Below are 26,834 nucleotides of genomic sequence, written 5' to 3'. Positions count from 1 at the left end.
ATACAGGGACAAGGGATGGCAAAAGCATTTAGTAAACACTTCCTGACTAATTGCCACAGGCCATATTATAATCACTTGATTTGCATTAATTTATTTAATCCTCAAAGCTGCCTCCTTGCAAGGGTACCACTGTTGTGTCCACTTACAGATGGGACAGCTTAGACTATGCTATTTGTGGACAGTCAGGGAGCTGCAATGTGGTAGAACCTGAGTTCCAAGTGAAGCCTGACTTTTTTTGGATTGTAGATGAGCCCCTTGATGTCAGGTTTATAATCTAGGAACTACCAATGTCCTCTTGAGAAACTAGGAAAGATGCCAATTCATTATCTTTGCGATGCAGTGTCTGTAGATAAAGGAAACCAATAGTTTCCATAGATTCAACATCTCTTAAACACCAAGGTTGCTCTTACAGCAAAACCCTTGAGTTTAGAGGCATCCATTGCAGATGGCTACAAATGTATTGTTAGTTGGCATAAGTGCCCCACAGGGATTAAAAAAAAAATCTTGATTTTGCCTTACCTGTCCCTTTACAATTCCACTAGAATGTCCACATATACTGGATTATCCAGTCCAACAGGAGGCCAAAAGGTTTGAAGTCAATTTTAATATTTAAAATTATTATTACAGGATTTCAGCAACTTTCTCTAGTTGCATCCCAAATTTATGGGCCTTCCTTTTGTGTGGTGATGGCAATCTGCTTGCATTTATAAAGTATACATATAGAAACAGGCCCTGAGCAGTATCCAAAAGACACTGTGATGGCTATTGTATAATAAGGGTAGTTATCGCCTATAGTAGGAGATGGATATAGTACATGGACTAGAAACTGATTGATGGTAAGAATAAGGGTAGGAAATCTGTGACTCTCATTGCTTCTGGAAATCTTGGAGAAATGTTTAGAGAGGTCCAGGGGTAAGTCTAGCACATAACATTCTGGATTTTATAAGTTATTGCTCATTTTGAAAAAGCAACAAACACAAATAACTTTAATTTCCCCCTTGATTTTTATAGATTTATTTATTGTTGAATTTGAAGAATGAAAGCTTGGTCTGATGGTCTGAAGACACAACTGTTCTCGCTGGCTCTATTGTATAGTATGAAGCCATGGAAGGCTGGTATATTTGGGCCTTGGTTCCCATACTTGTGGAGACAAACATTATACTGAGATCTTCTTGGTCAGGTTTGAATGCTTTGGGGTGTTTCTCTCTTTCCCTGTTATCCTTATCATAAGCACCTGTAATTAAGTGCTGATGCACGAATGGCAGGATTTTCCTCTAATAATGGAAAGAGTTAAGTTCCTTTCTTCATTTGTTACTCTGTCACCGCAGTCTAACATACCAGCTACTCTTAGTATCCATGGACCCCCTATATAAGGTTTTATTTCCATGATGGAAATCACTGACAGCAACATGTTGATAATGAATCAGAATGAAAATTTCAATTTGTTTCACTGCATTGATTAGTCCCTTGGATCTTTGTTGAAACTCAATACCCAGTCAGGCAAAGTCTCATGACATACCTATCTCAGATGTAGCTGGAAATATCTTCCTATGAGTGTGAGTGCCTTGCTTGAGTTCAATGATAGAAGGGGAAATGTGTGCAGAATGTCCAGCTGAGACCCGGATGCCTGACATCCATGGGACTGTGAGATTTCATTTGGCATAGCATGCCATTTTTGTATTATTAGAAATGTCATGCTTACACCTTCCTCTAGCTACATGATCTTAATGAAAACAGAAATGTTTCAAAAACAGAGAAAACATATTCAATAAACTCCAGCTATTTCAACTGTCAAGAATACCCATTGGGTTTATTTTCTATGCCTGAGACTCCCATTGACATCATAGTTAAGATGTAATAAATATTGTAACGTTGTTTATACAAATGCATGCAATTCTCTTGTGCTTTACAAGGCTTGGCCCTTCTGAGTTGGATTTTTCTATTAGCCCTATTTTGATATTGTTTTAGAAGAGTGTATTTTGTTTACCAAAGACTAATTCAAAATGCAAGAGGCTACATTCACAGAGTATTCTCACTGGTGTAGTATTCTACATGGGATGATATGAGCCCTATTCATGTTTTAGTTTTTACTGTCAAAGTATAAAAGGAGGGGTAGAGGTTACTCTATCAGCTGGAAACAGGATATCTCATTTTCACCCCAGACTCCTAGTATGTCCCTGGGCAATCGTGAGTACACAAATACATTTTGTTGAATGGAGGAAAAGCTGCTGGGTGAAAGAGGAAGATGTTTCAGTGAAAAGGGAATAACAAAATTCTTATCTAAGTTGGATTTGGAGATGGGCATCAGGTAAAAAAGCAGAGAAGTATTTTAGATACTCAGTGAATATTATTTAAAGAAATTATAGAGCAGTTATTAGATATCAATTGTTAATGACTAGAAACTATTTCTAAATACTAACAGGATAGTATATGGTCATATCTTAACAAACTATGGTTTGTCTAGAATAGAATTATTTTTAGTGGGAATCAATTTGCAATGATAAGAATACCTGTGCATTAAAATTATGTGGTCTTGAGAAAGTAGAGGATATGTTCTAGGGAAGAATCACATATATAGATAACTTATTGGAATTTAGTTAATTTAATTGGGAGTCAGAAAGTCTGGACACTGCTCCTGGCTGTCACAGTTATATATGTGACATTGAATCAGTAACACCATTTTTTTCCTGGAGCTTAGACTGATCACCTAAAATTTGAGGGGAACTTTAGAATTGTACTTTTTGAGATCATGGCGGTTCATTGGAAGATCCCCTCTGGCTAATAGCAGCTCCCTTTTCATATTTTATAATTGAGCTCTCAGGCAAGAATTTGTTAGAGGACAGTGGACTTTAGTTGAAACTACCTGAGAAGCCTGATTGTGTAGTTTCTGTATAACACTGAACAGATATTCAGAGTATTTATATAAGGATTTACTCCTGACAGCAATCACTGTTATGTTTTAAGAATCCATTTTTAGTCTTAACTTCAGTATCATTTTTCAAAATATTTCAACACATGGTATTAAAGTGGCACAAAACAACTGGAAAATAGATTGAACACTGACTGTTGTAGCCTGGGTATGAGTTTCCAAAAAGAATATGACTTTTCATTCTGTGAGAATCCAGAATTGTTTTTCCTACTGCTGCTGGGCATGCTGACCCACTCAGTGTACAACCGAAGGAAGTGTGAGCTTAGCATACTCTTTGGGTCCTATGTGTAATTGCACCACGCATCCATAGGTGAGACTCAGCTTGAGGTAGTAGAAACAAGCCACTGTCCTATTAATCACAAACTCCTATGAGATCATGTAGAAATGAGATCTGGAGAAATTGCACTGTGGTCCTTAGGAAATTGCAAAATGCTGGCTTTATATAAATGGGTGATAGTAATTACATGAAATGCATGCTTACCTCATGGTTGCAGAAGCAGTAGATAGTCGCAACAAAGAATCCCTAAAAAGAAAAGGAAAAATATATTTGAAATTCTTCATGTCTGCATGATATCATTTCATAAAGTTAACACCCAGAGACTGTCTAGAGAGCATGTCATGGTTTGATGAAACAGAAAGGCAGGAAAAAAGAAAGATCTACCTCTTCTATTCTACACCACAAAAATATTTCCATTAGAAGTCTATTTTCTTCTCAGTGGTAGAGCATTTACCTACCATGTATGAAACCTGGGATGCATCTTCAGCACAAAAGTTTAAAAATCATTCTATCGGTAGAGAAGCATGTTTCTTGTAAAGACACAGCAGCTATAAGGGCTCTAGTAAATTTGCTTAATATATCACTTCATTTAACATGGAGAATTTTGGTGAACATGTTGGTTATGGTGGATTTAGGAAGTCTTTGTACTTTAAAAAAATTAAAAGCTGTAGCCACAGCCAGAGTAGCAATAAAGTAGAAATGAATGCCTTATATAACTTCATTTCCTTCTATAGTTTTGGTTTGGCTCTGTTGAGTGGAAGGCTGTGAGTTTTGACTTTTAAGACCATAATCTTACAAAGATTGTGTGTTTTAGTCAGATGGACCTAGGAGGAGAACAAGCCAGCGAGTAAACATATAGTTGGCTTCCTTACCTGGAAATGAATCAGAAAGTGCATGACGTAGTCATAGATCCTCCCAAGAATCTTGTTGGAGGGCCTCCAGGGAAACACCACAAACTGGATCCCCAGCAGGGGCACAAGGACCATGGTCGCCTTCACAGCCTTCAGGTACAAGTAGGTCTCTGCCTCATGAGTTTGCCTCATCTTGGTCACAAGCACGCGGACAATGTTGAGCAGAAAGAAGAAATTGACCTGCAAAGATTCATATGAGCAAATAATCCATTACTGTCCTGTTAAATATAGTATCTGCCAGGTCGATGACTAGAGAACTTGTAAAATAAAAGAAATCTCTATCTGAGCCACAGGTTTTCTGGCTTTGAAGGTTAGTTTTGAAAATAAAGTTGAAAAATAATTATAAGTGCTCAGAGTGAGCAGTTAAAATCTGGGATAGAAATGGCCATTGTGCAAATCATGGAAGACAAGAAAGAGACTTTTGATAGTAACTGGATTCTATAGACCTGGGGCCTCACTGAGGGAAGGAACGAAAGGGGATGAGCACAAGCACTCAGCCCTCTCTGTCTGCTGACTGGACACGACAAAGGGACAGCTGCCTCACACTCTGCCTTGCTTGCTCTGTTATGAAGGCCTGTGTCCCCTCATACCAGGAGCCAAATACACTCTTTCTTAGGTTGCCTTTGTCACAGCAAACAAGAAAAGTTGCTAATACAACTGGAGAGACCGAGAAACAGCCTGGATGGCAATTCACCTTGCTCAGTTACTAACGGATGCCTCCTCAGTGTAGGAGAAGAATGGGGGCATAAGGCTTGGGGGTCTGTTTTTATTTTTCTTACTATGAGAAAAGAAAGCACTTCTTAGAGATGAAAAGCACTAGCTTCTCTACTTATAAAGAAAAAGACTTTTTTTTGAAGAATAGAATTGGTTCCTAGGTAATAGAATGTCATTAAATTAGCTTTATTTTACAGTTAAGTAATGCACCGCATGGAAATACATCCCCAAAGCTGAGCAATGACCCGAATAACAATGCATTAAGAAATCAGTTCTTACCACCAGAGCCATCATGACAGGTCCATGGATGATGTAAAGCAAGTGGGTTTCCACACTCAACCAGCAGCTGCAAAAAGTGCAGGTACACACACATCAATGCCAATGTGCTTTCACTTTGGAGTATATTCACTTAAAAGTTGACGGGATACTTACTTGTCATTGTAGTAGAGAGCTCGAGTAATGGCATGGATAATGGTTGGCACTATTGGGAACCCTAAAATTGGGGAAAACACAAATCAAACTCGGATTCCATGCCATAAGATTAACTATAACTGCACGGATCTTAGCAGCATATTTTCAAAGAGGGTGGCAAATTGAGTGTGCCTATCAAGACATTCCCCTGATATGTTTGTATACAAATTATTTTCATCAAGCGACATTTGGGGAGTTTGGCTAAGAATATCCAGACAATTAAGAGCCTTTTGCCAATTCCTACCTGCCTAGGTACCTTGTAACTGGCATTGTGAGTCTTACTAACTCTGTTATGTTTTTGAAGATGCTTTTGCTGACTGTGAACTGGAGCAAGCAAGTCTTTCATTGTGTGAATTATGCTCTCACATAGTGAGATTCTGGGTGGGTGACCTGGGACGCTGATTGCTATGAAAACCTTCCTTGATATTCATAGCAGTTCTGTTGGGTATTTCATTTTTCTGTTTACTTTGTGTACATTGTTCTTGTTTCTCTTTAAAACAAGTGTTTCAGAGAAGCTAATATATTCCTACCCCTCTAAGTTCTGGCTGTGGTTTGTAGAGGAAGTGGAGTATCCTCTCCCTTGACTAAATCAAAGTTCTAGTAAAGATAAACAAACCCCCCTTTGAGTTATCTTGAGGGAAATTTAGACGCTATCTATTCAGCCAGCCAAATTACATGTTTTTAAAATAACTTTTTTTGTCCATGGATGTATTCTAAAGTTGTAATTTTCCTTTTAAAAAGACTGTCTTTTTATTCAGCTGTACCTAGTACATGATATTATGGTTTGATTTGATTGCAGCACCTGCAGAAAGAAGGCTGTTGTTATAGTCAGGTTAAAAAATATATCTCAGGAAAGAATTAAGGTGGTATCCTTCAGATTTCAGTAAGTGAGATACAAAAAGAGAAGATCTTAAGCTATTAGGTTTTCACATAAAATCATGTTGGTTTCTAAATGCATAAATGAAATAATTCAATAATACTAGTGATTACCTATTGGGCTTGAAAAATTTTAACCTGGACTATTTATACAATGTATCAGTTCTAACAGACGATTTCCTTATTTGAATTCAAAGACTCAAAGTTATTCTTTGGATTTATTCTGAAGTAAACATTTTAGGATAAGACAGCAAAAGAAAAAAAATAGGCATTTGGGAATCCAAGTCTACCTCTCCACTTCACTTAACGACAAGCATGTTTCCTAGCTAATGTGGGAGACCCTACATCTAACACTGTGGCCTGACCCCTTCCTATGGCTATAAGAAGATTTGATTTTTCTCTCTGTTCCTGTTCTTCTAGTCTCCAAGACTTCCAAAAGCCTTTGCTTTCTACCAAAGATAGTGAAAATGAGGGCAATACTTATTCCATAGGATTCCCCTTTTAAAAACAGGAAATCAGAGAAATCCTACTTGCTCAATGTGAGAATCCATGGGAAGATTTTCCTTCCTTTTGTTTATAGTAAGGGGAAACAAGTCAGGGCAGAAAGCATCTAGAAGATGTGGCATTGCTTGGATATGAGAGATGCCTAATACTTAGAGATGTAATACGGATGAGGAAAATAAAGCATCCAAGGAAGAATCATGCTTTCATTTTCTGGTGGGGAGAATTCCAGCATCAGATAGTTGTTCACGCACAGGATGGGTTTATTATGCTACTCACAAATCTTGGAATTCCATTGCATTTTAGACCTTGGATTTGGAAACATTTTTCACACAGATGGCCTTGATGTCCCCTAAAGGCAAGTCAGTTCCCAGAAAACAGCTTTTGGGGGACATATTTTTTGCATCCCAACTTTTTAGACATCAGCTGTGCATGATTTCATTGAAAATGTAAATTCTAGAACCCATGTTACTGCTTTAGTATTTTCAAAGGGAAACTGTATTGCCTAACAGAAAGTTTTCTCTGTTTCATTACATTTTTTAACATTCCCATGAAATGTTTTCTGGAGAAGTTTTTTTGGGCTTCCCGTTACTTGTCTCCCTCCCACACAGGACAATGATACGTCAGGATGTGAGTGAAGGCTACTGCTTTAAAATGCACCGCTCTATTGTCTTGTATTTATTTGAGGGAGTTGCATTCCACAGTGTGAGTTACTTAATGGGAAGGAAAGTGGTGGACTTTATTTATTTATTTATTTATTTATTTATTTATTTATTTATTTATTTATTTATTTGTGTGTGTGTGTGTATTAGGTAGAAGTGGAGAAGAGATTTTGGCATGTCTCAATAGTTGGCTTTCTGTCTTTCCAAATACCTATCTATGAAGAGCAAATCCTCCCTTTTGAATCTTTCTATTTTCTGAGGCTTGAATACTGAACAAGAGATCTACTGTCTTAGCCAGCATTGATTAGCAGTGCCCTGTTCTGTGGCTACTGTGAGTGTAATATTCTTTGATTCTACTTGGCTCATGCTAATGAAGTTTTAAATATTTGCCGATCAAGGAAGATTAAGGTATTGTATAAATACTTTGTTACCATTCCTTTTTGATACAGGCAAACAAGTCACTTTTTTCCCCTTTGTATTGGTTATGTGATAAGTAGAGATCTTTACTGAGATATATACAAAAATGCCAGCAAGCTTTATAATTAATTTTCAGTGCACCAGTATGGAAAGAAAAATGTAAATGTTCCTTCCAAAGTACCCTTATCCCAGTTAAATGTCATAGGTGACAATAAATTTATAGCCAGGTGTTTGTTTCCATAGAACAGTTTTTGAGTTTGACAGATAGATACTTCTGAAACACTCAGGGAGAAAATTCCATCAATTGTGCTTCGAATGAAATAAATACACTAGACCTGACAGAAATATGTGAGAGAGGCTCTGCCAAAGACTGGAATGCTGACTATGTTTCCTGAAACCAAGACCAGAAGAAGGCTATACACACGTGAATCCAGGCGGATCTAGCTCAAAAGCCAATTGTATGAAATACATACCCCAGCCAAGAAGGTAATACCAGCGCAGGCGTTGCTCCTCGGCAAACACAGCCACCACGATGAGAGTGTGAAGGTAGATCCCCTCACAGAGCATCCAGAAATAGTTGCAAGCCATCATGTACTGGTGAAAGAAGTGCAGGATCTTGCAACTTATCTGTTAGAAAGAAGTGAAGATGCTCAGTGGGAGGCATGGTTATCGGTGAGGTGGCAAAGGGAGGAGTGCAATTACGAACCACAGTGTCTGCATTGAACTCTCAAGAATTGCCCTGCGTATTCTAGATTCCTGTTGAAGGTTACTCTTTGAAATGCCAGTGTCCCCTGGATTCCTAGAGGCTGTGTTGATTTTCCTCTAGTGGGGGAGGAAATAAGTAGGTGGAGACGGCCTTTTGCCTATGTGATCCAGGGTAGCTGAGGTTTTGTGTTTAACCAAGCTCATTCTCATTATTCTTAAGTAGTTACATTCTGAGAAGTCACTATAAAAACTGAATTAGCCAGCTCTAAGTCATGCATCTAGGCATAATACAAGGTGAGCGTTCTTCGAGACCCTGGTCAAAACATTTTCATCAAGTAATCAATATATAGCTTTTGTTTTTATATGTTTTGTGTACAGACACCTTATTTTATACATATATATATTATTGATTTATATATATTGAATGCTTATCCCATAATAACCACTACTTACTTTCTTTGTAAGCATATCAAGACTTTTTTTTGTTTTGCCTTAAAACAAATTTATCAAGGCAAAGTTAAAAATAATAGTTATATATTCCTTCAAGGTTCTATTCTTGCAGAGTTCAATGCTTATGGTCAAGGGAGTGGCCTTCTGGTGGCAAGACAGACAAGTAAACAAATACATGTAATCATGCACAATGACTTCTAGAAATATATATATATTTTCTAGTTAATCTGAGTATTAAGTTATTTTAACAATTGTTTTCTCAATAACAAAGTCTGGCATTTAGGAGAATCAATGAAGCCAACTAGAGGGGCTTGTTTCAAGAACATTAAATTCTCTACTCAATTTGTAGACAACCAGCAAGGAGTGGAGTATTCTATAGCGTCAAAACTGACCACATTGGTCAGTACTGTAAATTACTCTGCTCACACGCTAGCCTTTGTACTTTTGTGGGTCTGGGGTCTGCAATGTGGACTATTTTATACTGATAGGTGGCTGTCTATAAATTTACTTTTCAATTCCTTATGAAAATATTGAAGCATAACGGAGCAAATGCAAAGAATCTTGCTCCTCTGTCTTTAGTCATTGAGGGATGAGCAAGTTCCTAAGGAAATATGGCAAGCCTTTAAGACTACATTGCTTACTATAAAAATTCAGACTTTCAAAATTAGTTTGGAATAGCCTATGTGCTAACTCCAAAATGCTTTTCCCTGAACTAAAGCTTCCATTATTACTTCTGCCAAGTCTTGTTTTTAAAACAGAAATAAACTTTGTCGCTCATTCAAGGGATCTCCAGCAAGTCAGCACGTTTATTTACATTTTTCTGGAGCTTCTGAATTTGTTTTCTCATCAGTTCACTTTAATACAAAAACAAGAGGGTGAAGCTTTGTTTACTTGATCAACGGAAGATGAATAAATAATTCAGTTTCTAAACATTTAACTTGATGTGTGGCCTATGTTGATTCAATTTTTAGGTTAACTTTAAAATTTAATTTAACATCTAATTTCCATTTGGAGTGAACCTGCAGTTACTGTTACATATACAACTGACCCATCTTTATAATCTGACTGCTCCACTACTTACACCCAATAATATTCAGATAGAGGTGAGCAATAAATTAAATGAGTATGTTTTGTATATGACTCAACTGGATGTTCAACCCTTAATTAATATCATTATTTAATACCTAAGCCAGAATTGCTTATCAAGAGTGGATATAATTTTCAGGCCTTTTATTTTAATTAAATAGTAATGAAAGTCTTGGTAACATTTGTAGAGATCAGGACATATCTGAAGGGGTCAGGCTGCTGACATCCATAGAAAATGTGTAATGTTGGGCGTAACTCTTCTAAACTGAATTTTTATGTTAGTTGCATTTTGGATCTTTGTCATGTTTTTCTAGGTACCCAGAAAGGGTATCCTTTGATGATGGCACTTCCTAAATAAAACACCCAAATAAACCCTGCTATTTTTCTCCCGTGTCCCTGTTAAAAGAGCTGTTTGACTTTGTACAGCGGTTTTCAAAAATTTGCTATGCATATTTCCATTTTCCACTGGGTACACACAGAAACTGTCTAGTGGTCAACATTCGACTTCTATTAACCCAATTTTCTAGATTCCTTTACTAAATAAAAGTATAAATAAAAGTATACTGTTCCACTATGGCTTGTTTTTTCACAAACTTACAAAGCAACTTTCAGGTGTCAACTTGACAATTTAAAATATTTATGATTAAGATAATAAAGTTCTCTTGAACTTAATTTGGAATGTTCTGGTTTTCCTTGTTTGTTGCATTTTCTGAAGTAAATAAATTGGACATGGTATGTTATCACTTGTTGGTATCTTCTGAAATTAGAGTATTTGACCATTTTCATCTAATAATCTGAATTCCTAGTTCAAGAGGTGGATTTTGGTTTAGACAATTTGTCCTTAATAAGGTTGGGGACATTTTTGACATTTTTAGCTTCAAATTGTTTCCAGTCATTTCTTTGTTGTCTCTTCCTGGTATTCATGACATCAGTATTTTAAATTTTTATGTATTTGGCTTACATGGTCTTGGGACTACTCATACTCCCGGTATTTTATGTGTGATATTCTTCAGATTGGATAGTTACTCTTGGTTAAGCATTGCTTTTGCTGAATCTTTCCTTTGTGGTCTCCATGCTTCAAATAAGCTAACAAAAAGTAACATATTTAAATTTCAGTTCCTTTTGTTTTTGGTCCTGGAATTTCCATGTAGTTCTTTGGTTCTAGGATTTCCATGTAGTTCATTTTTAGTAATTTCAACGTTTTGGTTAAGATTCTTTGTCTTCCCATTCATTCACAACTTTTACATAGTTATATAAGACTACTATATAGTTCGATAATTTTCACATCTGGGTTAGGTGGCAGTTGGTCTTTATTCTATTTTCTTTCTTGTTTTAGCCCAGCAAGGCTTCCTGAGTGTTGGGATTACAGGTGTGAGTCACCAAACCCAGCTTTACTTTCTCTTGACAGTAGGTCATATTTTCTAAAATTGTTTTTCATCTGGTATCTTTGACCTATTTCTAGATATCATAAATATTGGGATGTTGTAGACTCTCTGGTTTAGAGTCTAGATTCCATTATATTCCTTTGAAGTTTTCTCATTTTATTTGTTTGAATATACTAAATGTTTGAATAACTAAATCCAAAGCACAAATTCAAATTAGGAATGTTGGTATCTCAAATCTCAGTTGAGTTATTTGGATTTAATCATACTCTTGGATTTCTTTGGACATATAAAATCAGATGGAATCCTATGTATGTATGTATGTATGTATGTATGTATGTATGTATGTATGTATGTATGTATGCATGTATCTATCTATCTATCTATCTATCTATCTATCTATCTATCTATCTATCTATCTATCTATCTATCTATCTATCATCAAGCCTAAGCACCTCACCGTTCTGAGAACAATACCCTCACTCTTTGGGCACTGTAATTGCCCTATTCTAATATTATGCAATATAGGAACTACTCGACTATATCCACTTTCTTTTATAATCTATAACACTTTGTGATGATTAGAATGGCTGGCTAAGCATAAACCAAATGCTTTTAAAGAAGCATTTTTCTTCACAGAACTGGTTTTTCTATCTAAGTAAAATGAAGAATAGTAGGCCCGAGTAGCCTGCCCATGATAGGACCACATCATGGTGTTAGTCTCCTGTATCATCCCAGCAAATCAATTTCATGTTTGTTTCCAGTCTGCTTTCCCAGAGGATATGGAAATAGGTAAACCCATCTAGTTTAACCTGCAGTGAACTTTCTATTCCAGTCTGTTCTCTCAGTTGCCTCCCCCTTGTTTATATGTTCTGCCTTGTACCAGCAGTCCTTGACTGGGCAAGAGCAGTGTCTTCCACCCTGGACTTTACAATCCCAGTGTATAGATTCTAAGTACCCTTTCAAGTTGACCTTTCTGTAACCTCTTTGGATGATGCTGTGGTACAGTCTGGTGGCTCAACTGTACTGAACAAGTGAGGATTAGAAGAAAATCATGCCAATTTTGATCTTGGACACTTTGATAAGACACACCAAAAAAATGCAATCTGATTGTCTCAGCTTTTGAGGTGCAAAGTGCTCAGGTTCCCAGTAAAAACCAATCTCCCATATTGTCCCCTTTAGAGCCAGATAGAAAGTTCAGACAGATATTTCTTTCTAGAAAATGACAAGTATCCTGGCAGCTTCGTTCAGATGCAAAAAGAACAATGCTTTAAAAGCTGCTTCTTGACTCTACATGGAGATCACTGAATGAACAGATAGAACAAGAAAAGTGAAAATTTAGATATTATGGAAATGAAATGCTTCAATGACAATGGGCAATTTTCACATCACTCAGTAAACTGAGGATCTATTCAGCCCTTATTTATGGCATGAGTTATTTTGAATTTAACTTGAAAAAAAACCAAAATAGAAGAAAGTAGAGGAATAAGAATCTTATCTTGGGTAATACAGGAAAGAATAAACCTATCAAAAATCTTGGAGAGAGAGAGTGACTACCTTGATGGAGAAGGTGGCACAGAGCGACAGATCCACCACTGTTGAGCGGGATGTTCCATGCCCTCTCTTTCCTTCACAGCTAAATAAAAGATCTCATAGGAGTGCTATCACCACATTTGCTACATATGAGATGAGGTGACCTCTTTCATCAAGAATGAATTTCTTCTTTCTAATATACTAATTTAGTTATTGGATAGAAAAAGTTTTACGCCTCTTGGGACTGACTCAGTGGCTTGAGAATAAGGACAAAGTGGAAAAAAATGTGTTCCTTTTCTGATTTAGATTTTTTTGCTTAGGAGAGAAAAATGTCATTGAAAATTAACTATTGTGTTTTTCTTTAAAGGAGACAAATGTTCATATAATATTCAGAAATAGAAGTGGACTGGTGATTTAGCTTTTCTTTAATTTATGACTATGGATGTAATGTTCACATTATATTTCGATAAATATTTGTAGACTGACAATGCTTGATAACATTCTTTTCCCAGAAGATTTTTTTCTGTTGCATTTTCTTTCCTATTTATTTGTTTGTACTTTTTTTCTTCCTTGTCTCTTTTTTCATGGTGAGGGAAGTACCTTGATTTAATACTACTTGGGTGGCTATTTTTTAAGAGAAATACTTCAAATCACCACCTTAAAGTAACGTTAAATGCATGATTCTGCATTAGGCTTAATAGGATTGAGAAGATCTTGGTTCTTAGGCTTTGGATGCTGGTGTGGCTGTCTCATTAAATAGGAGAACTTTACTTCCAAGAAAGAGGGAGATTGGGGAAAGTAGTTGTGTTTTCCTTGTTATCATCTATTCCTTCTATACTCAATTCTCTGGAATAGAGAAAATGTCTTCTTTCCTCATACTTAAATGGTGGGGTCTACTATAGACCCAGAAATAATGTTCTGGATGGGAAAAGTTTTCCAGAAATTGGGCTTTCATAAATATACTTGTGATAGACTACACATTTGCACGGTGAAAGAATAAAAATTTCACCTTGCATCTGCCAGAGATAGCTTCAAGGATCAGAAACATTTCAAATATGCCTGTTTAAGAAAATTCCTGAAGCAATTTTGTTTCCCTAGGGCTGCTTGCTTATGGAGGGTCTGATTTAGCCAATTCTCATTGGAAAGCAGTAACTATTCAATTAGAGAAAGTGCCTGGAGAATTGGTTTCTTCTGGGAGAAGGGTAGGCTGTGTAGTTTACAGGCCTGGGTTAACTTGTAGAATTGCAACCATTTACTTTTAGCCTATACTATTCAAATGATTTGGTGAGAGGTTTGGGTTCTCACACATTCTCTCAGAGATGAAACAGGCATTTGGAATTGTGAAAGAGAACACATCATGGCATCACTTATTTACCATGTAATTGAGCTGATACTGGCAGCCTGTTCTCATTTTGTTTAGCTTTAGACAAAAAGAAGTTTCATTTTCAGACACATAGAGAATACATACAGATTTGTGTTCTTTTATTTTTCATGATAAAAACATCCAGTTTTCAAAACAGGCCAAAATATTATGGACACAAGTGTGCCTGCAAAACACAGTATGCTGTGTGAGTCTGGGGCATTCCTAGAGACAGTGAAGATGGTGGCAGAAAGACATATTGTCCCCTATCACTTCTGTCCAGGCCGAGGACTAACTTTTGGATCTTGAGTGCTCAGTAAACAATTGATTGGATAAACATCTTTGTTATAATGTTCCATAGTTGTTCGTTAGGAGATTTGTTCTTATATACCTAAACTATTAAGTTTTTTAGATTAAATATGTACTGATGGGAGAATCAGCTTTTTGTTAATGTCACCAGGGTAAACTTCTTTCCTTTTGCTCTAATGCATGTGAAATAATCAACCTCATTCCTGTACACTAGAGAAAGGCTTTCTGTTTATTGTTCTGGCTCTCCTAAGATCTCATTGACATTTTCCCAGGAAGTCAGCAGCACAATGGCAAAGCCAGCTCTCCAGACATCTGCTCACCAACTTCAGTAGAGGTTCTGGGCAATGGAGGAGCCACAGAATAGATGCAGATGATAAGGTGATGGTTAAGAACAGCTTGACCGGAAAAATGCCTTGGCAAGTCTTCCACTAAGACAGCCTATGAACGTGAAAGCATTTAGCAAAGATAGCTAATAAGACTATTATGAATAAGAAGCTATGTAATAAATTCATTGGAAGTGCCAAGCACAGAGATGCATGGACTTAGCCACAAGGTAACAGTTAGAAACCTTGTGAGCTTACAGTGGTTACGATCTCAGGGATCCTAAAAGTGTTAATCATTTTTTTTTTTTTTTAGATTCTAGGAATACTCCATAAAACCATACAAGGTGTTTTGTTATTCTCATTTGATGGATACGTTTCCATCAGTTTCTACAATTTATTAGTAAACTAGCTTTTAAAAGTATTTTCAAGATGATAACAAGGTCAGCAAGATCTCAAAAACTATGAGGGTTCTCTTTGCTAGTAACAGCAGTGGAGCAAGCTGAACAGATGGGAGAAAAATCTATTTGTGAGCATAAGCACTTCACAATGTGACTGAGCAACAATCCCAGGTCAGTGTGGCTGGTTATTGAATAACTGAAGTGCTGCCCTTTAATGAGAAATGAAAAAGCCAAAACTCTGACAGTCCTGAGAGATGGTTTATGCATTGCTTCTACTTTGATGGGGTTGGCTCATTAAGAAACCATACAATGCATAACTAATTACAGAGAAACAATGCAATGGATGAGGCTTTTTTTTTCTTCAAAGAACACAAGGAAATAATAGACCATCAAGAGTATAGGAAAGAAAGGTAGGATTGAATGAGATTGGGCTATCTTTGAATCCTATCTCCAAGTATTCGTAACAGGAAAGAAATTTACCTTCGCAGAACTTTAGTTTCCTGACTTTAATACTAGAGTAATATCCACTTCTCACTGGAGATTAATTTTATTTCAATCAGTTGGAGTTTAAAAAGAAAAGGCATCAAGGAAAACCTATTTGGTTACATAATTCTTCAGGTAAGACAAGACTCTGTATCTATTAGCAGATGGCAGGGATTTTAAAGAAGAAGCACCATGCTTTTCTGAATATATTCAAATGGCAAGCGATTAACACTGTGGATTTCATTAGAAGCCAAATTAAGCTTCTTTCCCATGCTATGCCACTGTTATGCAGGATGCATGCTCTGGGCAGATTTCACGCATTTTTGTCATTGGGTTGGCAGAACTGTCAAATGCCAGATTTGAAAGATGAGGCTATCTACAGATGCTTGCATAATGCAGTTAAGCAGAGAAACAAAAGTTAAAATATGCCCTGGCCAGTCCTGTGTGCTAGATGGCTTCAGTTTCTGCTTTCATGTTCCCCCTCCTCCCCATTCCCACTGCCCTGGGTACATACAAACATCTGTCTACATCTACTAGAGCTCTTTGACCTCTAGTTTCTGGATTCAGCTCTGTCAATGGGACCCTCTACACAAACTAGTAGATGAGAATGAATTACGAGAAAGCAAACCCCCGCCCATGCCACCCTTTGTGTGGCTTTGTCCCAGGCTGGTTGTGTCTGGAGACAGAAGTCCCGAGTTTCTGAAGGTCAATTCTCCTCATACCACTTCACTGTCATTAGGGTCCATCTTTCCCTCCTTTGCACTCAGGGGTAAGGGTGGTGACAGTTCCCACTGCATTGTCCACATATGTGTGTTATGATGAAATATATGCATCTGTCAATGTTTCAGAACAAAAATGATCAAATATTGGCAATTTCATATGCAATGTAATAATCACATCATTAAACTGTTTTTTTTTTCTTGAATTGACTTTAAAGCAACTGAACTTCAGCATCATTCGAACAGCAACTAGTCAATGTTTATATGTCCCCAGTTGACTAAAGTGTAGTCACATTCAGAAACTCTTATGAGGGGCACAATCTTAAGAGAAAAAGAAAGAATGTTAGAGACAAATGTGAATCATTGTAAGCAACCCTCAGGAAAATTTTGGCAAAAGAACTCCATGATAGTTCTTGGTGAGAGCCAAGTGATTTGACTTCTCAAGAATACATATATTGCCGGTGCACTTGGCATGGGATTCATGTCCGTCTGTCCAGGAGACCTTAGGGTTTTTTTTTTTTTTTTGTATTTCTTTATGTTAGTACAGACCTTTTCCAAGCATGTAGACATAAAACTTGACCATATTTTAATGATTCGTTTGAAGAAATGCACAAGTGCTTACAGTTGAGGGGATTACAAAAGCCATTCTTAGTAGGATAACAAGGAAATAATTGCTATCTTGGTCCATGTCTAATCATCTGTGGCAAACTGAGGTTTACTGGGAAGCACTGGTACACTGGTATAGTGTGCCTCAGATTATTTGCATTCCCAAGAAGTGCTCAGTATTCTTCCCATAGATATTAACAGATCATTAACACTGGTAAGTTATTGATTAGTCATAAAACATGATTTATTGCACAGTTCTTAGTTAGCTATGTTTCAATAACTCCCACCCACCCCTTAAACATATAACAATTACTTTCATGAGCCACTAATAGGCTTTCCTAATGCAAAACTCAACTACAGAAGTAACTAGGATTATAAGCAACTAATTAAGTCAACCATTAGCATCATGTTCAATATTTATAGGTACTGTGTCCTTTGCAATAAAATTAAAATCAAAGCCCGATAGCGCTTACCGGATCCCGTCGCACCAGATCGCCATTGGGCACAACCTCAACCAGGTGGATGATGATAATGATAGAGTTCAGTATGTAAGTCATAAACATGTTCTTGTGCAGAGTCACCCTTTGGCATCTAAGGTTCCTGGAAGAAAAACAACATAGAAGCATTAAGTGTTGTACAAATGCTCACCTTTCTTGGTGAGAACGTCTAACAATTCAGATTTTCACAGGAAAGCCTTAAAACCCATTTCCCATTGGCATTTAGTGACTTTCTTTTCTCATAGTGGCTTCCTATAATAGCTGGAAGGTTGAGTGGGAAAATTCATTTTAATGACAATAAATGCTATAGTATTAATTAAGAGAAAGGTCGTTAGCAAAGGAACAATGAGGGTTTTGTGTGTGCTTCCAATCCAAAGTCTACTGTCCACTGCTGTGAGCAAGCAGGAGACATGTAGCAAATGAGAGGACACTGTGGTCACAGCTGCTGTGACAAGGCATAGGATCCATGTCCTGAAGCTGTTCCAGTGCTGCCTACAGTCCTCTTTTGTCATTTTCTGCTTAGACATCAGCAAGGAGTTCTAAATGAGATCAGACTCACTCTCATGCTGAGGCTGGTTATGCTTTGGATCCGATGACATTGACAGCTGCTGCTCCTGCTTGGCACAATCCTTTCCTATCTCATTTGCACAAAGCAAGTTTCTGGGTTTCCCCTCTCCTTCATTGATGTGTACATATGAGCTAATGTTGATGTTCACATGAAAACAGAAGTTTGAAATTTCCGAAAATTCAACGTGAAGTAATCATATATAGATATGTCTCATATGACAAGGAAATGAATATGGTTGGGTTCAGTAGAAATCTTTATACTCAAATAATTCCTCTGTTTTTCTCCCTCGTTTCATAACTCTGTCTTTCTGTATGAAATTTATGCCATGGAATGGCTAATTGGTAATAAGTTTGAAGAAAGCAGAAATGTTCGATACTGTCAATTGAGTGGTCTTTCTGGAAGATAAGTCCTCCAGAGAAGTATAATGATGAACACTGCACAAGACAAAATTGCTTCTTCATACAATACGCAAATACGGCAGGGGATGACAAGTTGTCTTTGTATATGATAAATACTTCTTCCGGATGCCCCATGGAGACCTGTTTTTAAAATCTCCATGATCACATATGTTTTTGTCAACTGAGGAGACATGCTCTGTCTTCAGACATGTATTTATAAAACACAAAAGGTAATGGATGTTTTAAATATTTAGCAATCATAAAAGTATGAGTACCAATCAGTCACAATGAAAGCTAATGGATTTTCTAATATCCATGTCTAGATAGAACAGCTGGTATGCTTAAGTATTTAAAATTATTTCATAGAAGTGACGACTCTCAAGTAGAACCTATAGTATGTCTGAACTTATTGTAACCCTGCTAGAAATCATCAGAAACCAAATTCAAATGAGTGCCTGCTTGTGTGACTACCTCACATGGGTCTTTCCCCAGGGTCTCCTTTTTCAGCTCTGTGGATGCTTGCTATTGCTGGCTAGTGACAGGTTTTGTTCAAGTAACCTAATGCTCATATTTAATTTTTCTATTGTTATTTTAATTTTTCTGGCAAAGATCATAGACCAAATACCATCCAAAAGAGGTTATCCTATATCATTAACTGACAAACATTATAACCTGCAGAGAATCCTGAATATTATTAAAATTTTTATACAGTTAAGGTCTTTAAGTGATTAAATCTTTTATATAATGGAAAAAAGCAGAGAAACTTAATTTTTTCTCTACAAGCATGAATTTTTATATGTATTTTAACATAAAGTTTCTAGTGATACAACAATCATGATTCTTATTTGTTTCAAGGTTACATGCTTGCCTTCTACCTTTCTTTGTACACTCAGAATAAAAATCACATTTGGATTAGGGACATACTTTAATGGTCTCACTTTAAGTAATATTTCAAAATTATTAGTAAAGTATGGGCTCCTTCACAGCCTCCTGAATAATCAACCAGTCATTTTTAATTCCTCTGCAGGTTTCTTTAGCTTGCTGGCTTGAAGATGCCTGCAGGGTTCCTCCCTTGAACTGACTCAGTAACATATATTTGAAGAGTCCTGCTGGCTTTAGAGTGGGATTTCAATGGGATTATTATGAATGGGGCACCAGTTCTCCAGACCTCTATGGTTAGCTAGTAGCAAGCTCCATTCTCTGACCTCCAGACAGGCTTTATTTGTGCAAGAAAGATATCACCACAAGCACAGAATTAAGCAAGAAATTGATGATTTTTTTTTGCACAGGTTCCACGTAAATGATGCAATTTAAGTGCATGAATCATAAAACTTTCTATTATAATGTGCACTAAGGATCTTAAAAGCGATGTTGATTGTCTGAAAAAATGGTGGGGAATTTTGCTAGTTAAAAGACAGATTCCAGTGACAGGTCAGCATTACTCTTTACTTTCACAATTCACCTTTAATGATTTAAAAACACAAATACAGGCAAACATTAGAAGAGCCGGTCACATTGTTTAATCTTAACAAATGTCCCCATCAGTTTCAGTTAGGTACTTTAAAGAAATGGCTGAAAACAAGAATAGAAAGTGTAGATGACTGCATTGGGGTATGGATCTTAGGCATTATGGTAGCCGTGTCCTGCATATATCATCATTTCTTCTTGTTGCTTTCCTAAAGAACCAGCTACTTCATCTTGTGTTTTCTTATTATTGGACTCAGACTGTAAATCAGTTATATGTGTCTCTCCTTCCTAGGTTTAAGTTGCTGTTTAGTAGGCTCTGGGAATTGGGAGGCAGTAGACCGCATCCAGTTCTTCCCAGATAATCTGCCTGATGCTATGTGAAGGGTATGAGGAGAATCATTTTCCTTTGGGACTGAGTTGAGAAATATTTCACTTTGCCCATGTACTGAATTTATAGACATTCGTCTTGAGTAACTTAATATAGAAACAATGGTTTAAAGAACATTCTTATTTTCTTTTTTTATTTGACTCTCAGACCTTATTACACATTTAAACGACTAGTGAAACAAGGCCTCAAAATATGGCCTCTATCACTTATCTTTGAGCCATGGCTATAATTATTATTGTGTGTGATTAGAATTTGGGAGATTTTTTTCATTCTTTCACTTTTCTTGTGGTTTTATTAAACAAGAACTCAAAGGTGGGCTTCGAGCATCATGCTTTTTAATGGAAGCTGTTGTGAGTCATGATGATTTATTTATTTACCATGGTGAAGAGCAATTGAGAAATGAAGAGACATTCCGAAATTAACCATGTGTTGTGATTATTCTGCTATGTTCTGATCATGATAATTGAAAATGCTCTTCTAATTCTAGTAATTAATTCTCTGTGTCTTGTTGCCTTATCAGTCCTTCTTCTGTTACACCTCTTATGGAAGGAGCTTATTGATGATGTGCTAATTTACTAATCACTAAAATTGCTTAGGTATAATATTAAAAATATAAGAATTGTGGGTATGCCAGAAATAAAGATTTAAAAGGGATCAAGGAAAGCTATCTTGCTAAGGCTGTGTTTATAGGTGATTATTCGCCCCTTGTGTTAATTATCTTTAGTATTATCAAGGTAATATTGCAATAAAAATCAAATTAGCATTTTATTCTCTATCTATGAGTCATTATATATTTGATTACATGTAACATCATTTGAACATGGAGGGTTATTTGGGTTTGGAACTCAAGAAAAGCTCTCCAGAATTTATATCATTTCACAGCCATTATTAGTACCAACAGCAATAGCAGTGATAGCAATGATAACTATACTAAATACTTTCTTATATATATTACATTTATTTTTGTGTCACTCAATAATCTAAGTACCAGATTGTTCCTACCAATGTATCTGATATATATATATATATATATATATTTTTTTTTTTTTTCTTCAGTTTCTAACTTAATTACTTAACTGTAGTGTCTCTATAAACAGTGGATTACTTTAAATTCACACTGGTAAATATAGGTCACACAGTCAGTGAGGCATAAATTATGGGTGCTTTATTTTGATAAGTGTTCAATGTGCATAAACGTTTCTAACTTATTTTTATTTGAAGTATGTGTAGGTGTATGTACTCCTGTGTCTGGAGGGGTTGAGAATGCAACTGTGTACACATGAGTGTGACGACCAGAGGTCAACATTTGAGCCTTCTCAGAGTGCTCTTTACTTTTTGAGACATGGTCTCCCTTTGAGCCTGGAGTTTCCCTTTCAATCAGATGGGACACTGGGATTCTAGTAATCATCTGCCTTTACTGATGCCCCTGTGCAGGTTTACAGACACGCGGTACCCGGATTCTTACATGGGTACCGGGCATCTATACTTAGGTTCTCACGCTCGCAGGGTAAGCACTTTAATCAGAAGCCATCTTTCCATCTCCAAGAGTTCATAATATAAAACATAGTTATTTAAAAGATTTCTAAAGATTTCAAGTCATCCAAGGAGGACATGATGTCTTAAATAGATTTTTTTTTTGTGTATGTGTATATGTTTTTCTCATGTTTGTTTCTGCTTTAATTGTTCATGTATTTAAAAAAAAACACCATTTGAATTAGGTTTGGCAGAAATATTCTGCTCTGGTCGCTTGTTATTTATAATACAACCAACATATCTGTGACGTCATAGACTATTCCACCAATTTGACATTGGTGTTTGTCAACTATTAGTGGTAGGCATCTCTAAGAAGGAAATATTTACATGAGCAAAATAAATGCCCCTTCCCTACAAGCTGGGAATTCTATAGAATTTCCATAGCACCTATTTATGTACATATCAGATATTTAGATACTGTTCAGTATTTAGCTCTCTCTCTTTCAAGAAAACTTGTATTTATTCTAGATATTTTCAAGGGTGTTTATTTTATTTTATTTTTTATTCATTTTACATACCAACCACAGTTCCCTCTCCACTCCTCTCCTCCCCCTGCCCCCTTTCTCTTTCCAACCTACTCCCATCCACTCCTCAGAAAGGGTAAGGCCTCCCACAGGGAGTCAGCAAAGCCTGGGGAGACAGGACCAAGTCCCCCCTCCCCCATCCCTGCATCAAGGCTGAAAATTAGCAAGAAAACTGGTAAAGGGACTTTTATTGCATGACTACAGGGTCCTTATGAGTTTGCAGAATTAATATGGGAAGGAGGCACATTGCCTTTGAAGATGATAAGGAAAAGATTTTACTCTCTTCAGAGTAGAGTTCAAAGTATATTTAGCTTATTTCAGTTTTCTTGCTAATTTATCATGCCCAATGACACATGTTCCTATAGTCCCCATAACCCTACTCTTTCAAGAGTTACTATTATTAATGTAAATGGAAAATAATAATAATAATAATAATAATAATAATGATAATAGGAGGAGGATGGCACTTCAAGAACTTTTCTTATGATATTGTCTTGGTGGGAATAAAGACATCAAGCTGACACTAGAACAAAAATGAAGTGATATTTTAAATGTACTTACTTGAAAAACAAGAAGATCCCCATGGAAGCAACCAAAGCAGCAATGGATAGAGAATGACCAACAAGAGCCAGGTAGTACAGGACATATGCACTCTGGAACAGAAAGGGTTGGGAAAACATCTAAGTAGAAGAACCATGACTGTGGAAGGAACAGTAATTTCTATTTCTAAATGTAAGCATAAATCAATAAATGTCTATCCCTTAAAATATATCTTAAAATTACAACAAATATTTCAGAAGATGAAATTATTTTTTTTCTATATTAATGTTGTATATAGAAACAAACTGAGCCACTTTCAATGATCAAAATTTCTTGAGACAAATACCATTCAAAATATTTGCAGAAGTGATTTTAAATGAAAGCTATTATCCCTCATCTTAGTAAGCAATCTAGGCAGATTTTAATTCCTAGGGTACTGTTATCAGCAACATGTATATCTAATTCACTGAAGTGTAGGTAAAAAAAAAATCTTTCTAACTTCTTCAGACCCCTGAGAACAACTTATAGTTCAGAGAGTTTGGTGTAGAGTTTTTTACTTTTACTTAACTCAAAATTCAAGGAGATACTCCTTTACATATCAATTTAAATGAAAATTCCCATTGGCATTTCCTTGGCTGAAGAAGACAACATTCTCCTTGAAAGCAATTTGCTATTTCTATTCTTTTTATAACTACAATTAACTCATTTCTGTTCTCCTGCTGTTATGTTAGTTGACTCAAAAGAATATCTTCCTTGGTAAATTTATAACATTATAGTTTTATTTTTCCATGTCTGGTACCTCAAGGAAAGTATTTCTTCTCACAACCCTCTCTTTCTTTTATGTGGCCACAGTGTTTGAGGAGGTCAAACACAGCAACACTGAGAGTAATTTATTTAGATTTGCATTGCTCCTCTAACTAACATAGTTATACTTTTCTATATGAACCTAATTAGCATACACCCTTGAAATTCCTTACACAACCAAAATCACTTTCATCAGACTTCACTAAGTGGCTAGTTCTACATTAGGGTATAGACATTATCTATGACATGGAATAGCTAAGCAATTTGTAAAGGGGCCACAGGCTTTTGGTAACCTCATCTGATATTGAAGGTGGGCCACTAGTCAACCAGTATTTATTTACTTTGGTTTTGTTGTGTCATTTGTTTCAGTTTTAATAAAGGAAAACATTTATGTTCTTCTGAACGTTTTAACAGCAAAACAAAGCATGAATGCTTTTAGTTTCTGACTCAGTAGTAACTTAAGGCATACGCCTATCTTTGAAGGAAATGATTGGTTCGTGTTGTAGCTAGCTAGCAGAATCCTTCAAAGATTCTCTATATAGCTAAATATTGATGTTATTTTGCACAACTCTCAAGAGTAAAGGAGCTGGTGGTAGATATAGTAATATTTTCAGAATTTTTTTTTTGTTTGTTTTTTTGAGACAGGGTTTCTCTGTGTAGCTTTGGAGCCTATCCTGGCACTCGTTCTGGAGACCAGGCTGGCCTCGAACTCACATTGATCCGCCTGTCTTTGCCTCCGGAGTGCTGGGATTAAAGGTGTGTGCCACCAACGCCCAGCCTATTTTCAGATTTTTAATGTAGCTAAAGACAATATAGTATTTGTTTCCCTCCTCAATGGACTTAAATAAACACTTTTAAGCCAAGATATTATTAAAAGAATTTCATAGCCTGTAAGTTAACTTCACTAGCATTAACAAATCAGAGCTAACACCTCTGAAAAATTGTCTGAACTGCCCTCACTATATCAGTGGGTTAATGGGAAGCTCCACCATACCCAGTAATAAAGTTAAGATCGTATCCAACATGTGTGTTAAGAGAATGTAACTTTAGCTTGTTGCTTTCTGAAAATTGAAGGTTCTGGAACTCTCTCAGGAGAAAAAAGATGTCAGTGAGTTCCTTAAAATGCTGCCTAATTTCTGTCAACAAAGGAAATCCCATCATCTGCTCTGTGTACAGTATTGTCTTTGTCATAATTGGCCCGATTCCACATTCAAACAGAAGTACTGATACTGAGTACCAACAAGAAGAGAAATGCTGTTTTCTCTAATGTCCTTCAGAAGCCCTATTTCTGTTGGTCTTTGTTTGTTTGCTTGTTTTTGTGGGTTTTGGTAGCAGATATTTCAGTTTTTATACCCCTTTCCATGTACAAGCTATGGCACTCTCATCCAATACTGAAATTTGAAATATAACTCACATTCAGTTTCTCAGAAGTGAAAGCGTTACAGAGAGTATAGTTGGACCAGGTTCGATTGCTGTCAGGGTGTTTAAACCATTCTCCGTTTTCATCACAGTATTTTGAAACTTTTTCTGTTAATAGAACAGAATGGTAGTGCATTAGTATCTCAGATCCCAAGAAGAAAAGTAATAGCCTAAAACTTACAAGCGATCCTTACAGTGAATCACACGATAGAACATGAATATAGAGATAACACAAACCATCTTGACGCTTGGACATTTAATGTGATAGAGTGAGTCCAAGTGAAGGGCTTCACATGCCTCCTTGGAAAATGTTCCTGTTTACCCTGGGCCATGTTCTTGTGCACTAAAGCCTCTTTAGGATTCCAATACTGAATTCATTCTTTCACTATTTGTTTTTTGCATAGTATACGTATGTGTATATGTTCCTGTGTGTGGAGAGGTCAGAGGTAGATGTCTTAGGGATTTTCCCCAGTTGTTCTCCATCTTATGCTTTGAGACAGGATCTCCCAATGAAGCTGGAGAGCACCAATTTGGACAACCTGGATGAATACTCCTGCCTCTGCCTTCCCAGCATTGGGATTTAAAGGTGTGCATTTGTGCCCAGATTTTAAGGTGGGTGCTGGGGAACAAACTCGCATCTTCCTGCTTTCACAAACTTGCTCACTGAGACTCCTCATCCCACCCCATCTGTCTTTCACCAAGCATTTCTTCCAAAGTGAAACCTAGCATTCCACTGGAGTGTTTTTTGTGCTACTAAGATGTAGCCCTATGTCAACAGTAAAATCATAAAGAATTGAAATGTGTTGAGGACAGACATACTTTTCTTTAGAAGTGAATTTGCCTCTTAGCTAATATGGCTCCATCTAAAAACTAGACTGAAAAGATGGATCTACGACTGGAAATCTCCACTTGCTTATCAAAACCTTTCATTTCAGTCAATATTTAGAAAGAGCCCATTGCTACTTTCTAAATGGCCTACTAGCCTCAATTTTAGAACAGCTTTTTTTGTTCCAGTCAAGTCACCTTAAATGAAATTGTGGATCAAGAGAAATGAAGCATCATTTGTTGGGCAGAGATAATTAGGGCCTGAAGGATTCTCATCATGCAACATTTTGGTTCCAGTTTACAGGAAGGCAGCTTAGAGTTAGGGCACCGTACAGAGCCTTTTCTTTATATACCATCCTTCAGGACGAGATTCCTAGAAGTGTCTGCCCTACACATGTTTTTATTTTGTTTCACACTGGTTTTAAAAGCAGCCTTTGTAATTATACTTTTATTATATCTATTGCTCTAGGTTAGGATTTTGGCTTCAATGATAAGTGAGATCTTCCCTCGAGGAAAGCCCCTAAAGTATTTTCCAAATCATGTCTTGGAGAAGGGCTCCTATCTGCTCTTATGGAGATCCAGAAACACTTAAATCCCTTTGGCTAGATTAGAATCTTTCAACTCTTGGAAAAATGGCTCATCTTTTTCCAGAGACTGCCATGTTATGTCTTTAGCTGATCCCAATGAGTTTCATCATCTGTGCCTCTTTTATAACAGAGCTTTACATATCCTTTTCGGTGTCTTCTAGACATAATTCAC

At 36.7% G+C, this 26,834-nt stretch overlaps 1 protein-coding gene across 4 annotated transcripts in view; it reads right to left on the bottom strand.

Annotated features, from left to right (window-relative positions):
* The window catches only part of Calcr (calcitonin receptor), a 76,437-nt gene that overhangs the window by 2,804 nt on the left and 46,799 nt on the right, over positions 1-26,834 (bottom strand). For 3 of the 4 annotated variants that reach the window (XM_027389847.2, XM_027389849.2, XM_027389848.2), the window contains 9 exons: positions 25,246-25,358; positions 23,049-23,140; positions 17,586-17,712; positions 16,510-16,620; positions 8,232-8,385; positions 5,264-5,324; positions 5,111-5,177; positions 4,079-4,297; positions 3,411-3,452 (listed from right to left, as the gene is read on the bottom strand). In XM_027389847.2, coding sequence (XP_027245648.1) covers positions 3,411-3,452; positions 4,079-4,297; positions 5,111-5,177; positions 5,264-5,324; positions 8,232-8,385; positions 16,510-16,620; positions 17,586-17,712; positions 23,049-23,140; positions 25,246-25,358 — 986 coding nt within the window. The remainder of the gene's footprint in view (positions 1-3,410; positions 3,453-4,078; positions 4,298-5,110; positions 5,178-5,263; positions 5,325-8,231; positions 8,386-16,509; positions 16,621-17,585; positions 17,713-23,048; positions 23,141-25,245; positions 25,359-26,834) is intronic. The other variant, XM_027389850.2, reaches the window with a different exon arrangement.

This window comes from Cricetulus griseus (assembly GCF_003668045.3).
Source record: "Cricetulus griseus strain 17A/GY chromosome 1 unlocalized genomic scaffold, alternate assembly CriGri-PICRH-1.0 chr1_0, whole genome shotgun sequence".
Lineage (NCBI taxonomy): Eukaryota > Metazoa > Chordata > Mammalia > Rodentia > Cricetidae > Cricetulus > Cricetulus griseus.
Note: the sequence above shows the minus strand (reverse complement) of the source record. Positions and strands in the feature narration are given on the sequence as shown.